General features: G+C 40.3%; 1 protein-coding gene across 1 annotated transcript in view; it reads left to right on the forward strand.

The window, feature by feature from the left end:
• The first annotated feature begins 15,377 nt into the window (after nucleotides 1-15,377).
• Nucleotides 15,378-17,034, forward strand: part of SUCLG2 (succinate-CoA ligase GDP-forming subunit beta) — a 112,555-nt gene continuing 110,898 nt past the window's right edge. Inside the window, exon 1 of the mRNA XM_053954026.1 lies at nucleotides 15,378-15,461. Coding sequence (XP_053810001.1) covers nucleotides 15,378-15,461 — 84 coding nt within the window. The remainder of the gene's footprint in view (nucleotides 15,462-17,034) is intronic.

A 17,034-nucleotide genomic window follows, 5' to 3' on the forward strand; every position in this document is an offset into this window, starting at 1 on the left:
CACAGTAAAACTGAGCTGGTCAAGTAACTGTTATTTCCCAGAGAAATACATCCTAGTGGGGTATGAATTACTGAGTGATCTTGAGGAAGAAGGTGTAATTACATACACAACGCAATATTTCCAATAAAATTTCAGAGCAGGCTTGAAAAAATGAATTTTCCAGCCATCATAGAGTTCACAATGTGGAAGAATGAATGTGAAAAAGAAATCAAGACAGAGCTACACAGAAGAATAAAATAAAATAAAATAAAATAAAATAAAATAAAATAAAATAAAATAAAATAAAATAATAAAATCCAACATTCACACATGTACATCACTAAAGAAATAAGTGCTGATCTGATCAGATCAGGTGGAAAGCAGTTGAAACCACACAGGCTGGGGTACACCTGAGAAGAGCCAGCAGTTCAGTCACAACAGGAAGGCTGACAGTACTTCTTTACACCAAAAACATCTTTGCTCCAGAGTCCCTGGCAAGCAAAACGGATCAGAAACATTCTCCCCACATTGTGTGGACAAGGGAGTGAGAAATGAAGCTGAGCCATCTATTAAACAGTTCTGTGATGGAGCTGTCACATCATAAGGTGAAAGGAAAGTAAAGCAGAATCTGTGATAAACCTAAGGAACTGGCAGCATCTGTTAGATAAATGGAAGCAAGTGACAATAGACAACAAGCCAGGCTGTCTGGGCAAAGACTTTGTAGTTCTGTATTTTCAGGTGACAGAAAAGCACACCAAGATTTTTAAAGGCTTTTGTTCCCAGAACCACTGACGTGTCACTAGGGAATATCAGCAAATAAAGAAATAACACATGTTTTATTGCAAAAGGATACATAGTGCAAAAGAAGGAAAAGAAGGTTGTTATGAATATTCAGTCACTGGCTTACCTAACATTTCTGAAGCGTTGGAATTGACCATTTCCATCCTGTTTTAGTGCCCAAAATGCATTTTGGGCACAGAACTGTAGGAAGCAGGTTTTACAAAGAATATTAATAGGAGCACCAGCAAGACTGTTGGTCTGAGACAACCTCATATGACTTCACTTGAAGAGGGGCACTGGGGTAACATCTCTAAGATGCAGCTTTCCTGCCAAATTCATTGAATCCAGAAGTGCCAGAAAACAGCCCTTGAATAACAACTATAAGGAATGACATGAGGGCAGTTCACAGCCCTCTCCTGAGTAGAAAATACCAATTAAACACTGCATTAATTTAGTGCTCACCCAGAGTTATCTAATTAGCTCCAATCAAATCAGATATATGCTCTATATTAATTGTAAGCTATGTTTAACTAAAAGGGTGCAACAAAGGTGAATGGGGTACAGTTTGCTTTATATTTTTGTGGATTACACAAGTATCAGCTATGGCTATTTCCTCTAGCCAGGGTAGATCTGGCCTGTTCCTTCTAACATGAAACTCTATACTATTCTTTCTCCCAGAGAATAAAAAAATCTCAGTGAAATTAAGATCTTGATGCTGCATCATAAAATCAGACATAATGAGACAAGCGCCAGCAAAGCTGATGTCAGGGGCTGAAAAAGAAGTTGAATATTCTCTGAATGACGCCCACATGCTTCATTCCAGAGAGACTTCTTGCTATATTGCAAGGCATTGATAGCAGTACCATCAACTCAAGTAAAATCAGAACCTAGCAGAATATTGATCTGCAGGATCTGAAAGCACTCTTAAGAACCTTGGACACCTTAATATCAAACAGGAGCAAACTACAAAATATGTGCATTGTTCCTTAGTACATCTGTTATCAAATTTTTCCACATCTCAGAAACTTTTTACTGAGCTTATATAGCTTATTGTGGGAGTAATAGAATGAGTGAATAAAATAAAAGCATTCTATCTTCTCTGTCATTGAGATGCAATCAGATTTGCTCAGAGAAAAAGTGCCATACCATCTCCATCCTTAGTGTTAACATTCAGGACTTTCTCCCAGGTTTGCTTATCTGATAAAAAGCCTCTCCACCTGGAGCCTGATATTAATGCATAAATCCCAGAAATGTGTCTAGAAAAGTTCACACTATTCAACTAAAAAAACATTAAGGAGAACATGAAGGGAGGATAAAACCCTTTCAGGTTAAAATATGATTTCTATATTCCCTTTGGAAAGAATAACAACAGACCACAATCTCAAGGGAAATTGTAAATTCCCCAAGGAACAAACAAAAGAGCTGAAAACTTTAGAGATTTAAGATATTTGAATAAAGCAGTTTTGCAAATTAAATATTCAGAACTCTTGTTTATTTAGGCCTCAGTATTGTAATGATGTCAGACTGCAGCATGGTGATAAACAAGCAATGAACTGGAGACCTCTGGTCCTAAATATATCAGCTCCTTGTGCTTGAGTTTAACGACCAGCCCGGGAGCGAAAAGTGGTAACAGCATATCATCTGTGGATTGGGACCTAAGAGGATAGGAAAAGGCACTGACTGCTGGCCAATAAACACTTAATCATGTCTATCCATCTCTCCCAGGGTTTTACTGTGCCGTCCATCACTGTACCATCCCAGAGCCTTCATGTAAAATCAATAGCAGTGGTGCAATCCCTGGAGGTGTCACAGAAACTCCTCTTCTGGGTGTTTGCACAGCCACAGAGTCTTTGATTTTAATGAGACTGTTCATGAGTACTGTGCTAAGGAAACTTCCTGTAATCACACAAACATTGAACTATTCCTCCAAATATTGGTGCTAACAGAAAGGACCAGACTCAGATACTACATCCTGTAGCTCAGCTGATGAACAAATCAGACCATTTGATGAACAAATGATCATTTGATGAACAAATGATGGATTGTTTATCCATCAGCTGCACCCCTTTCATCATTTAAAGAAAGGGAATAGGCAAATTGACAAACACTCTCAGCAAGGACTGCCTCATTTCATAAAGGAAGCAGTTTACTGTCTCCCCCATTTACAGCCTTTGTCAGTGCCAATCCTCTATTATTGTTATCATCCTCTTCTGGTATCATCATGCTGATGCCTGCACTTCATTTTTTAGCACACTCAATACACCAGATCAGTTAGAAATAGATGTATTTACATATTCATATTCATTCCGTTCCATTTACTACCCCATGCAAGACTGAGATTCAGTTGTGGTAACTCCAAAACAGGTAATATTTAAATACCATTTTGATTTTTGGGCACTAAAACAAATAGAATGTTATTTCATTTCTCTGATTCTCCAAGTTTTAGTCAATTCCTTAGGAAATGGATAAAAATGCACCTCAGAAAGAAAGAAGGCAAATAAATAGGCCCAAAAGTTTGAACATAAAGCTCCCTCTCTTCTCAGTTCACTGAGAGGTGGCAGCAAAGTGCTCCTTTCCTCAGTTTCAGAGCTGCCACGGTTGCAAACAAGCATTTTGTGAACACATGAGCTAAATATCCTTTCAGATGGATGACTGAAAGCTTCATTAACAAGAGCAGATTTTCTTCAAGGGATAGGATTTGTCTCTTGCCACATTCAAGGAGCAGGTAAATACAACCACTGATGGATCAAAAACCCCCAAGAGCTGCCCATGACTGGCATGAGGATAGGCCAAGGTCAGTGGTAAGGTACCCAAAGGAGAATTGTGCAGCATCCCAGGAGCTGCCTTTCACATTCTGACCTGTAAAACAAGGTATAATGTATGGATGGCTTGGCCAGTGAATCCCTCCAAACTTAGGAAGAATCACCACAAACACAACAATGCTCTGAATATTTTCTCTACCATACACTGATATTTTTATAGGAGAACTGCAATGGGAGAAAGCATAATGAACCCAAGCTTCCCACTGCCCACTTTGAAAACATGCCAACCCAGAAAGTTGAACAGAAGCAATTTCTCCAATTCCACCTGATTGTACAGTTAAGAATTGAAGTAACAGATGTATTTTCTTAATATGTTCTTTTTTTCTTTTTTTTTTTCTTTTTTTTTTTTTTGTAATATAGACTATTTGATTGTTGCTTTCTTGCCATTCAATGTCCTGACTAAAAATATGCTGGACTTAATTGCTAAAGAAATCAAGAAGACAAAAAAAAAAAAGTAATGGAATGTCAGTATATTGGCATGAATATCAGATTTTCATTGACAATAAAGGGTAACACATATGACACTAAGGTCATGGGAAGCTCATAGCTGAAAGGACCAGGAGAATTTACTGTGGACAGCTACATATTATACACATTATTTCAAGAACAATCTAGTAAAGCCTATTTGGTTGAATAATATTAGGAGATTGAACAGCAACTACTTTAAATTCACTCTCTCCAAGAAAAAAGCCCAAGTTTGCAATAAACCTTAGAGCAAAAGCTCTCAAACATGGCTCTGGAGCTTTCAAGCTATTTCATCAGACTGTTCCAATAGTCAAGATTTCCCTCTCATAGATCCTCCTCAGCTCTCAGCACAGAGTTAGTCCTTCTGTTATCCTCCCTGTTATCCTGCTGAAGTCACAGGATACTGGGAAAAAAAAAAGGCTTGAGGTTGCTCCCACTGCAGTATCAGCAAAGGCAGATGGGATTTGCATGCAGGCTGAGTTTGGGCAGCCCACAGAGGCTGCAGGTGTGGACACAAAGTGCTTTCTGAGCAGCTGTTGTTCCTGGGGCTGGACACTTCAGTTACCCAGCAGAGATGAACAATGCTCTTTATTGCTGTGCTGAAGCAGAGAGAGGCTTTTTCTTAGCATTCATTTCATTCAATAAAATGAATCCCCCTAATAAATTATTGTATGGAAATTGAAGTCTTACACCTCACAGTTTAGTTTTGCTTGTTTTATGGTATGTACAATTATCTGGGTATTATTTCTCTAACAAAATATTTTACAGGTTTCTCTTACAGCCATTTTCTGAACACTTGCAAGGGCAACTGACAGGTTACATTTCCATTTCCTGGGCACACAGGAATGCAAGATATGGGAGGAGGAATCTTTGCTGGGTTTGTCTCTTAAAACTGCCACTAATCTATAGCAGTATTTTCTCACCCTCCTCTTCTCTCCCTTTGGGCAAAATGGTACCTCAAAGGCTCCTAGTTTTATGCAATGCTCTCTAAGCCTCCTCTTCCCCAACTCCACACTCCCAAAATAGAGAGCTACAGCTGCCCCTATTTTCATCTCTTCCTAAAAAGTTTTTTTAATTTTTTTCTTTACAGTATGTTTCAAAACTGCAGAAGGAATGACAGAAACCAGTAAAAACTTTACAGCATTTCCTCTTCTCCCCCACATCACACTCTATAATCTCTGTAATTAGAAAGAAATTGTATTGCTTTTTGTTTTTCTCAGACTTTCCAGAATAATTCAACTTTCAGCAAAAACCATATCTGGAAATACACTTATGTCCTAAACATAGAAATAAAAATGTTCTAATGAAAGTTAAGTTGCACTCTTACCTACAGCATTCCCTACTGTGAAGGTTACTGTTTAAAAAGTCTGATTATAATGCACCATCTGCTTGGCTTCTTTACACTCACTTTATTCTTTATTGTGTGCTGTAATTAATGAGGCTTTCTGTATTATTACCATAATAGCTGATGTTTTTCTTTATAAATGAGACGCAATAGCTCCCTGATGAAAATTTCAGCTTACTTCAACAATTGAGAGGAACTGCCTTAAGAGTGGATGGCTGTTCAGGTGTCATTGCAGCAGCAGAAGTCTCAGCAACACTGCAGCCACAGTGCTTTGAAACACTGTGGCCATGAAATGATAGATGAGCTGGCTGAAGTCAGGATGGCAACCTTGTCTGTAAAGGACAGTTGTCATATGGGACTGCTGTACACTTCGGCAGATGAGGAAAGAAATGAGACAAAACAATTGAATATCAAATCTCTCTGTGAGTTTTTGCTCCATCTTTGTTCCATGGCTATGAAGTACATCATGAAGATAAGGACATGCTGCTGATACCTTTTGACTAGGAGGACAATTTCGGTGTTCTACTGCTGCCTCCTTTGTGTTTTTTTTTTCCTCTAAGTTGCAGACCATCTTATCTTCATGGAGAATGATGGAGTTTTCTAGACATACAAACCCAGCATTCTTTACAAAACAAGGAGAAATTGCATGACAAACAGGACCTCTGGTTTGGTTCCACATACACAAGGGAGCAAAATACCACACAACATAAACCATCCTTGGCTTTCAGTTCCCAGATAAACACAATGCCCTTAAAGGTCCTTTTTGTGGTTTTTGACTTTGTCTCTTTTCTTCAGCTTTTTATAAACACCTCTCACTCTGCAGACCACAGCTGTACAGATAAGCCTTATGAACTTGCTCTTTAGTATTAGCTAAAGTCTAAGAGATAATCAGCTGAGGCTGAAATGACCTCTGATAGTTACCTTTCAAACACTTAACAACCTACCTTCAAAAACACATTTCTCCATCTGCTCATCAAGAAAAATGATTTCTGATGGTCTGTACTCACCATTCATTCAGGACTGATTTTCTCATTTGGGTGGAATTTTATGGAGCTGATTTTCACTCTCTCAACCTCTCTCAGGTTATTAAGACAGACCTGTTCAGTCTGACAGCACAGATGCAACAGGGCATGACTGGGCTACATTAGCAATTCTATGCAATTTGATCTGTGCTATATGCAATTAATCTGTTCATTCTGGTTAGAAATCCCTGGAATACTAGGTATACTGAAACTTCCTCACCATTTTGAATAAACTGGAGGAAGCCTGAGGAATTAGGGAGGAAAGTATTGCAAAATCCCTAATGTCACAGAAACCAGCAGAAGAAAGATCTTAAATAATATTTAGCATATATTTTAATATAAATGTTCTATCAGTAAAGGTCTCCACTAAATATATATATATATACACATATATATACACACACATGTACTTACACACACACATATATATGTATCTTCTGTGCTTTAAATGGTGCAAGAAATATTTGACTTATCACTTCCACTGGCCTCCAAAGAGTGAGACACTTCTGCAGGATATAGTGGTGACAAGTTTGCATTAGGCACAGTGCCACTGCTGAAGCCTGTGCTTCTGATGTAAGACAGCATGAACTGAACTGCTCCTTCTAATGAGAGGTTAAAATAAAAAGTCATTGCTATTCTCCAGGAACTCAGGACAAGAGATGAATCCCTTCCCAAGACTATTCATCGTCTGCTTACTGACTGGCACTCATATTTTTATGCTGTATCACAAGATCATACTTAGCATTAAAACTAAGTGATTAATTCATAACAATTACTGCCTAATAAAGTCTTCTCTTCTTCACAGAAGACTGATGTATTTTGCAAATTCCTCAGTTATTTGTTGTTCTGAAGTAATGAATTAATTGCAATAATTTTGTTTTATAGGGTGGCAACAGTTATGCTCTCAGTTGAAACATGGCATGTGTCATACCAGGCATACATTATTGTTTTTCTTTCCCTGCTGGCAATATTAGATGCAATTATTGAATGAAACACACACAAACTCTTACACAGATATAAATTTCACTGGAATTTGGGGGAGTATTCATTGGCAATATTAAAATTCTTTTAAATTCTTTCAGTTATAAATAAAACTTCACAACTTGAGCATTCCTACATTATGCACTCACATTAATGTCTGCAGGATGATTAGTAGGGAAGTTCTCTCCTTTGTAGAGAACTGAACCACAGACACTGTAATAACTGTGCTCCCCAAAACCAGCAGAGATAAGGAACTTTACTCTCAGCATTTATCCCTTCAAACTCTGTTATTTGTCATGAATTCTACTCTGAATTCCATCAAGTATGGCACATGTAGCCTTGAGTAACAAAGGGATTCATTCCACTATATAGCTCAACACTCATCACATACATTGAAAGTCTAAGGAAGCCAAATCCAAAGTGAATAAATAGTGATTTGCTCAGGATACTACACTTAAGATGCATGTTACCTCAAACATAAAATCATCACAGCCATTCAATGAGCTGTCCACGTAGATTTTCTGTTGTTTCCCTGAATTTTTATTACAGTACACAGGATTTTGATCCTAAACGACTCTCAAAACAAATCACATACCTCCTATGGCACCTGTTAATGAACTGGTCTTCACTGGTTTTCTAAAGAAAAAAATCTGGCATTTTCTGAAGCACAGATTGGTAGCTTAAAAATGCTTCTTGTGGTAAAATTTTGATTGCAAACTTGCTTGTATGCAGTAAAACATTCCCAGTGTTCCTAGAGAAACAAAATCATCAAAACACATTTATTAAGGACAAACAATGTACAAAGCAGAAGCTGTACCTGACAGTGCTATATTTAACAGCTAAGCTTGCAAATGCTACTTTACTAAATCAGATGGATACTAGAACTTGTTGTTTAGAGAAATTTTATTCCAATTTCTTTGTGAGACAGAATGCAAAAGAATTTTTTTAGGCTCTGATACAGCCAAGCTGATGGCTAAAACATTCCCATTTTGATCTTTATAACAAATGCATATTAATTAAAATTATGGTAATTCCTACATACTTCTGTAAAGGCTATTCAAGGAATAGGCCACAGGGAAGTTGCTTTTGATTCTCCTAGCTTTACTGATAGAAGAAAGCTTTATATTATGATTTCCCAAACCATGAAAAAAATGTAATGTATATGTGTACACACACACAAGACTTGAAGGTGAGATAATCTATGTACATTTCCAAGACTTTATGAAGATAGATAGCTGTATGTTGTAACAATCTTCATAAGCAAAATATTTTTGAGTTATTCTGCTTACAGGCTAAAGAAAGTTTTACAGAAACGAAGTCAATAAATTATATGAGCTTCCTTTACTGGATAAAATTCATCTATATAGAAGGCAAGCATGAGGCTTTACCCTCCCTACTCATCTGTTCATATAGATACTGTCCTCTGAGGACACAGACTTTGCTCTTTGCCCATTTTCTCTTTGAATTTCCATAAAATTTGCAAGCACCATTCAAAGAGCAAATACTAATGCAGCTGATTTACAAATCTCTGTGTAGGGGAGGTGATGCTTGCAAATGTTGGAATTCTGTTAAAGTATTTAGGCTATATGGTCAGGAAACTACAGTTTACCATGGGTATGATCAGTTTTAGTCAATTATATTTAATGTTTTCATCGGGTCCTAAAGGCTTTCTGCATGTAATTTGAAGAGATCTCAGGAAGACACTGTTTTTTCTACTCCATGAACTTACATTTTGACTATATTTTTGAAGAATTGATACATTAGCTGGTTATTGATACATTAACTAGCAAAAGAGAGCCTAGAAGCACTCCTTGCCAGTCCCATGTGCTGTAAGATTGTTATTTGCTGGTAGTTTTATTCTAAAGGGAACAGATTACAAAACAAATCAGCAAAGTCTTGTCTGTGTGAATGCATTTGTAGGTATTCTCCTTCTCACAGCTGGTGTGAGAGATGATACCATAAACCATAAGAAAACCAGAAAAAAATGTACAAACTTTGGCATTTGTCTATAGAGTCACTGAGATCTTTTCAAAGCAGTGGTGATGAAGTCTGCCTGCATTTGTGACTGGGGACAACCCGGCTCCATCAGCTGTAGCTGCTCTTGCCACCAGCTAAGGTAAAATAATCCTTTATTTTACACACTTGTAAATGTCCAAATATGCTGTCTAGACAACAAAGCAGTGAGCATATGCACCAAATGCCATAGTAACTGTTGTCACCCTGCTTTATGTTTAGGCAGTTCAGTTTCCTCTGGTGGTGCATTCAGGTTTTGTTACAAGCTTCTTCACACTGCGCTGCATTTCTTTGTTAGGCTCCTCAGAAAGGTTAGTGTTTTTATAAACTTCCATGATCACTGAACCACTCGCTGGTGTCCAACCAATTGTAATGTAAGTCAAACCTGCCTCCATGACAAAAGATTTTATTGAAATAGGAAAACACAGCAAGCAATCTACAGAATCCACAGAAATAGTACCCTATGACCCCAAACGAGGTAGCATAGTAAGCTTCTTTAAGATCAATACTTCATTTGGCAAAAAAAATCAATTTCCCTGCCTCTGCAATCCATAAAATTCATCAGGAAAAAATTACCCCTCACATATTAGCAGCCCTATCACCTTACTGGTTTGGAAATTAATTACAAGAGACAATTTCAAACCCTGTAACAGGTTGAGGCAACAAGGTATTTTGCAACCTGTGAATTTAAAACATGGATTAGCTGTGATGGGAACACTATAGCTTTCTGATTTTCCCAGTCTCCCTTTGGCAGGGGCAAACAATGCTTTTCAGCTACAGCCTTCAACAGTCTCAAGCAGTAACCAGGTTTCATTCCTGGAAAACGCTCACCTGTTCGCAGGTAACTGTGCAGGACACACAGAACACCATAAAACAAAGCTTTTTCTATCAGCACCCAAGTAATTTCTCTTATGGCAGTGCCATCTTGCCTTTATTCTTCCATATGGGAATTGCAGCCCTACTGGGAAAGAGTTAAAGAGCTTTACTGCGTGGCTCATATGGAATTCACAGATTCCTATCAGCCACCAGGGTGGATGTGGAGGTTCCACATTTGACTTTCTCAGCAAACTCTTCATCTGGGAACTTGCCTGTACACTCCAGAGGGCTTGCTGATAGGAATGTTTCTAAATATAATGGCTTGCTACTAAATATGTTTTTAAAAACAATGTACAGGAGATTATTGATCTAGTCAAGATTTTGCTTCATATTTAATAAATCTAATTTTTTTAGAATGTTCCTCTATAGAATAAACTGTTGCTCAGCAGACACAACAGAGGCTGTCTTTTCATTACATCACTGTTTTGCTGCTACTCTAACCTCTATTCCTTCCCCCAAGTAAATTTAGCTTTCTTTTTTTTAAGACTGTTAGACATTTCTTTCCTGAATTTAGATTCACTGTATTTTTTAGAGAATTCAAAGTCTTTGTAATGATACAGTGACATCTTATCAAAGAGGTCCAGACTCTGAGAGGTTGTTTTCATGGTATCCCACAGCTCAGATCTTTACACTTTTTGTATTCACAGTCCTGTATCATCTGTGACAGAAGTTCAATAAAATTGTCTTTCTACCCTCAGAATCAGGGTTCTCAGTGTTGTTGGAACTGAGTGTTATAGACCTACAGTCTATCTCTGCTGAGACACCTGAACTCCCCTGCCTCATTATACAGCAGGCCACTGGCAAGAGGTAGCAATAGCTCTCCTGTAAACTGATGCAACACTTCAACTGTTTTCAACCTATTAATTTATGTCATAATTCCTGAAAGTTTTGTTTTTACAGTCAGGTGGTTAGATATCAAAAAGGTGGAGCATTATTGTAACTATTGCTATGCTTCGTGTTGCCTCTCTTGCTATAAATCTTTTTAAAGTTGGTTATTCCACTACTTTTTCTCTTTAATCCATGTTATTATTTAAGGTTTTCCCTGTTTTAGACACTTATTTTTACTTTTCAAGTCACAGTTATCACACAATGTTAAAATGCAGTGCCCTGGCTTCCCACAGCACTGAGCAGAAGATGCAAAGGCTGTTTTAAGGCTTCACTTGCTTCCTTCATTCTGAACCATATACAAGTTCCACTGTGTACAGCAGAGGTGCAGACAATCTGAAAAGGGCAGACTGATATTTACATACACAGCCTGGTGATGCAGCAGCAGCACACAAAGCTCCTATGTCACTGCAGACAGAGAAACCAGGATGTTTGATCCTACCTAGCCAAAACCACCCCATCCTGCTTCCTTCCAGAATACCTTCCAGTATATTTCAATAATGTTCTAATGAATGGGACATTTGTGGCTGGATGCAATGACTGAACTCAGTGACCTAGAGGGCAGTTTACAATTCTAACACATTGTTTTTCATTCCTTATTTTCATCCTTCTTTTTAGACCCAAACATTGTTGTTTTAATCCTTTGTTACCCTTCCTCCACCCATGGGTGTATTCACCACTTACCACACATTTTTCTTTTTGGTTTAATATTTGAACTGAGAAAGGGAATGAGAAATAGTGAATGATTGGGAGAACATCATAATCTGAGAGGTGTTTGAGCATCAGGACTCATGCTCTGCAGTGGCACTGTCAGATTCACCCTATGATCTTGTTTCCTGCTCCTCAGCCACCTACAGTGGGACTATTTTAGCTGCAGCTTTATTATGCTCACTTATTATTCTTGGGGATGCTGTGTGTGGGGTATCTTTCAAATAAACTTATTTGTTATAAACTTATTTCCTATGAAATCCATGTGAATATAAAGCTCAAGTTCTGTAGTTAACATAAGAACAATTACAAGGCAATGTGCAGATGAGGAAATGCCTTTCAGCCCACTGGTTCCAGTACTCTGAAATGAAACTACAACCCATCAAAACCCAGCTAGAGCAACACATTATAAAATGAAAAAATGTAGGAACTATTTAATGCATTACAAAAAAAAAAAAAAAAAACAAACAAACCAGTGGTTTGAGAGGTAATCTGCACAGATAAGAAAATGAATATACAATGTCATTGCAAAAACACTTAGAATTGTGCTTTACCTGTGATAAGGTGATTTCTTTTGTCTTTAAATGTTTTCACTTGAACACTAACAACCATTTAGCCTTAAGGATAACTTCTAAAGAGGTATAAACCTTACACAATGTTCTTTTTTAAACTTAATTGCAAAACCATTACTGGTTGTTTTGCATTAAATGGACCACTGCAGAAAAAACTTATGTAGCCTTTTGTGTATCCTGGGGAAGACAGAACAGAAGCACACTCAAACGCTGCATATCCACGAGAGATACAGGGAGGAATGTCTGGAAGTCCAGAAGGAATGACCTTTGAAACCAGCCTCTCCCTCTAACCTTTTTTATTTTGCACTTCACTTCCCTCCCCTCCTTATTTGTGAGGATGGTGTGTTGAGACTACTCCTCAGCTGTTCCCAAATTCCTGCATTTGTAGCGTGTTCCCCAACAATAAGTCATAATTTGTCCCTCCCACCAACATGTCTTGTACTCCATGATCCAAAAATTCTGCTCTTGCTTCTCTAATTTCTTCAGAGACCTGTTTCATCTAAATTTTCTTTGGTTCACACATACATAGAAGGAAACTGGATGTGAAGACAATGAATCTCCCTACCTTTTCATACTTTAAAGGTCAGGTATGTTCTGCAACAGATAAAAAAAAAAAAAAAAGGCCTTGGTGGCTACTCCACACTGTGCAGTGGTTTTCCACTAAATCTAAACAATAAAAAAATATAGTAAAGCAGGTTCTGCATTATTTATATTAAGCAGTGAAAATGCTCCTCATAGCATTAAATGACAGCCTTGCATGCAATTCACAGACATTATCTGAAAGCTTATACACCTGCTATATATATAAACCTAATGCAGACAGCCATAATAGTCTGTATGAATAGGGAACACTGTGCTTATTGAACCACAGTCATGAAACTAAAAATGAAATTATAGTTCCTCCATCATAATACCTAAGTCAGTATATAATATTCTGAAAGAACAAGCACACAGTAATACCTGGGTTAATACTGGTACCATACACTACTGCTCAGTGCTATCAACAATAGCATCTCCAGATCCTTTATTGAAACATATTACATTACTTAAATTGTCATGACAAAGACAAAAACGTTCAATTTCAGACTTTTCTAGCACCTCAGTTTTTATGAAATTGTAGATTTTTTTTATATTAGACGTATAATTTATTTACTGATTAAATTCCAATAAAGGAGTTATTCAGTCCTGATTTTTTAAAAAACATGTTTGGGAGTGTAAGTTCTAAGGCCTGACAGGAGCATTTTCCTTTGTTTCCACTCACATCCCAGACTGGGACATGAGGATTTAAGTGTTTATCCAACTATTTCATCATAAACCACTGAATAAATAATGTTCAGCATAAATAATGCCTCCATATAATGCTAACTCTGCATGCTTCAATATAGGTAAATTTAATATGAACTGTTGTAAAATTGCAAGGGTATCTCAGCCACCTCTCAATTTTAGCTTTTTTTATTTCAAACCATGATTGTAAATGGAAAATTTGTGTGAGCTATTTGGTTAATTCTCTATTACTCATAGGTGGATTATCCAAAGTATGCACTAAAGAGAAACAGACAAGGAAATGCTCAAGCGAGGCACATTGCAAAGACCAGGCTGACTGTTGAGTTTACTTCAGACTGCAGACCTGGTACACCTGTGTCCACACCAGCCCCTAAGTCATTCCTGATGGATGGAACAATTTCCACAAAGCTGGCTGCTGGGACTCACTTTCATGAAACCTCTGCTCAGACTGTGAACTCATGTCAGATTTTAAGTCCACATGCTGGATATAAAGCTACCAGGGCTTGGCTCTTCTGCTCTATCCCCCAAAAGGGCCTGAGTTTGGTGTCTCAGGTTTAGCATTAACTCATAGGTTTCCCAGAATCATTTAGGTTGGAAAAGACCGCTGAGATATTCAAGTCCTGTGACCAATCACCACCTTGTCAAATAGACCACAGCACCAAGTGCCACATCCAGTCCTTTGTTAAAAACCTCCAGGGATGGTGACTCCACCACTACCCTGGGCAGCTGATTCTAGTGCCTGACAACCCTTTCTGTGAAAAAATTCCTCCTAATGTTCAACCTGACATTGACATATTTTATGTGCGGATAAAGAACAGAGGTATTTTGTGGAGTTCAGATTAAAGTGAAGAGCCCTATTACAGGTTATTAGCTTGGGTTGATATTTTCTAATAAAAAACAAAAGACCTTTTAATTAGGAAAAAAAGAAGTCGGATCAGCCTCCAGCAGTTCAAGGCTGGGACCTCACACTTGCCATCCTCTCCACTCATTGCTGCCCGCGTGTTCCCAGGCGCTGCCTTCTCCACAGAGCTCTGGTCACTGCACTGCGCCCCAGTCCCAAACCCGGCCGCGCTGGGCACACTCATCTCAAACACACTTTCATGGGATCATGAATGGCTCGGGCTGCAAGGGACCGCAGTGGCTCCTCTGCCCCAGCCTCCCTGCTCAAGCCGAACATCGGGCACAGGATCGTGTCCAGACAGCGCTGGAGCATCCCCAACGAGGCAGACTCCACAGCTTCTCTGGGCAATCTGTTCCGTGGTCGGTCATGCACAGCGAGGAAGTTCTTCATGTTCAGGCAGAACTTCCTGGGCATCAGTTCCTGTCCTGTATCTCTGTCCTATCCCTACCCACCACCGAGCAGAGCCCGGTGAAACCTTTACACAGTTACACACATTAACCAAGTCCCCTCTCGGTGGTCTCTTCTCGAGGCTCAATAGGCACAACTCCCTCGGCCTTTCCTCGTCAGAGAGACAACGCACCCTCCCTCACAGCGGCCGACACCCATCCCCAAACCCAAGGTGCCAACCCCACCGCCGCCGCCTCCCGCAGCCCCTCAGCCGCTCCCGGGGCCCCGCCCGGCCCCTCTCCGCCTCCGCCGGGGCTTCCGCCCGGGGCGCGGGGCAGGGCGGGGACAGCGGGGAAGATGGCGGCGCCCTTGGCCGGGCAGGCGGGGGCCGTGCTGCGGGACCTGGCCCTGCGATCCGCCCGCCTGCGGGCCGAATTCCCGGTGAGTGAGCGAGCCGGGCCCCGCGCCCCGCCGCCCCTGCTGCCGGCAGCCTCCGCCCCGCTCGCTGTGCCCGCCCGAGCCCCGCGGCCGGCGCGGCTCCGCTCGCAGCCTCCCCGCGCCCGTGTCTGGCAGCGGGAGGGACCTTTCTGCTCCCGCTGGCTGCGATGCTCGGGATGGAGGGCGCGCCCAACCTGCGGCCCCGGCGCCTGCGGGGTCGGGGCGAAGCTGTGGCGGCGGCGCCGGCTCAGGGCTGGGCAGAGCAAAGGGGGCCGGGAGCGCCCGCTCCGAGCGCCTCGCTGCCCCCACAGCTGCCAGAACTGTGAATTATTCCAGTAGCAGAGCTGGGTGACGCTGTGCACGAAGTGATAGCGTCTGTCTGAACACGTTTCGGGTGGCAGCACCGCCTTGGCTTGGCTCAGTGCGGCTGCCTGAGGTCACGCTGGGGTGAAGATGCCTGGTTGTGCTCTCCTGGGGAAATCGATCCTAGCTCAGGATTCCCGGTGGTCCTGAACCTCACCAGAGCGGTGGGAAAGAGTAGATGAGCCTCCTGGCAGGGCTCAGGGGCTCTCTTGAGGTGTAGCAGGAGTTCATTATTCAGCTCGACAGCAGCCGTGCCGAGGTAAAATGAGATACGCACATTCTAGGCAGCCCTCGAGCCTTTGGCAACCAACTCTGTTATTTTACCTTTTCATCATGAGCAGCTGCACGAGAATCTTTGGTCCACACTTCTGAGCGTAAATGTTTTCCCCGAAGCAAAAGCCCCTGGAGCAAACAAAGCGTGTTTGTGTCCGTGTGTGTCCGCAGATGCCGCTGCTGGGAACGCTCCTGGCTGCAGGTGCAGGGCTCTGGGGTAAAGGGTGCTGGTGATGCTTAACCTGTGTTGCACAACTGCGGCTGTGTGGTTTATCTTTTAACCTGAAGGAGGTTGTAAATCCGAAATATTTTGTGCCCAACGTTCCTATCTGAATGCTGGTTACAGTATTTGAGAACTCAGTGCAATTGATTTGTTGATTTAGCATTCGTCCATTTAATGTATACACACATAAACAGGAAGACTGTTTATAATATATAATATAATTGTTATAATATACAGGGAGACTGTTTATAGTCTGTATAAATACAGATAAATGTATGTATATAGATATCATTATGTGTGTCTATCCACACAGACTGTTTATGTGTGGATAGACACATATAATGATATTTATATACATACATTTATCTGTATATATACAGATTTAATCTCGTTAGTGTGGATGGGCAATGCTGTCAGTCACAACAATGTTTGGGGAATATGCATTGTATGGTTGAAGATGTGTTCCTGTCATCAAGGCAGGAATCTGATCCTGCAATTAGGAATTTGGACATAACGTCCCTGTTCTTGTAAAGGGCTTGGAAGGGCTAGAGTATGGATCATTGTCTGAAAAGAGTCATCTTGGTGTGAACTTAGGAGGTCTTCTGGTTGGTTTCAAGCCCTGTCTTTATCTGGTGCTGCAGTGAGATATAGGTGGAAATTAGGAGCTCATGCTCTATTCTGTCATCTCTCAAAGCATGGAGGCACTCTGTAAATTAC

The sequence above is a fragment of the Vidua chalybeata genome, chromosome 12 (genome assembly GCF_026979565.1).
Source record: "Vidua chalybeata isolate OUT-0048 chromosome 12, bVidCha1 merged haplotype, whole genome shotgun sequence".
NCBI lineage: Eukaryota > Metazoa > Chordata > Aves > Passeriformes > Viduidae > Vidua > Vidua chalybeata.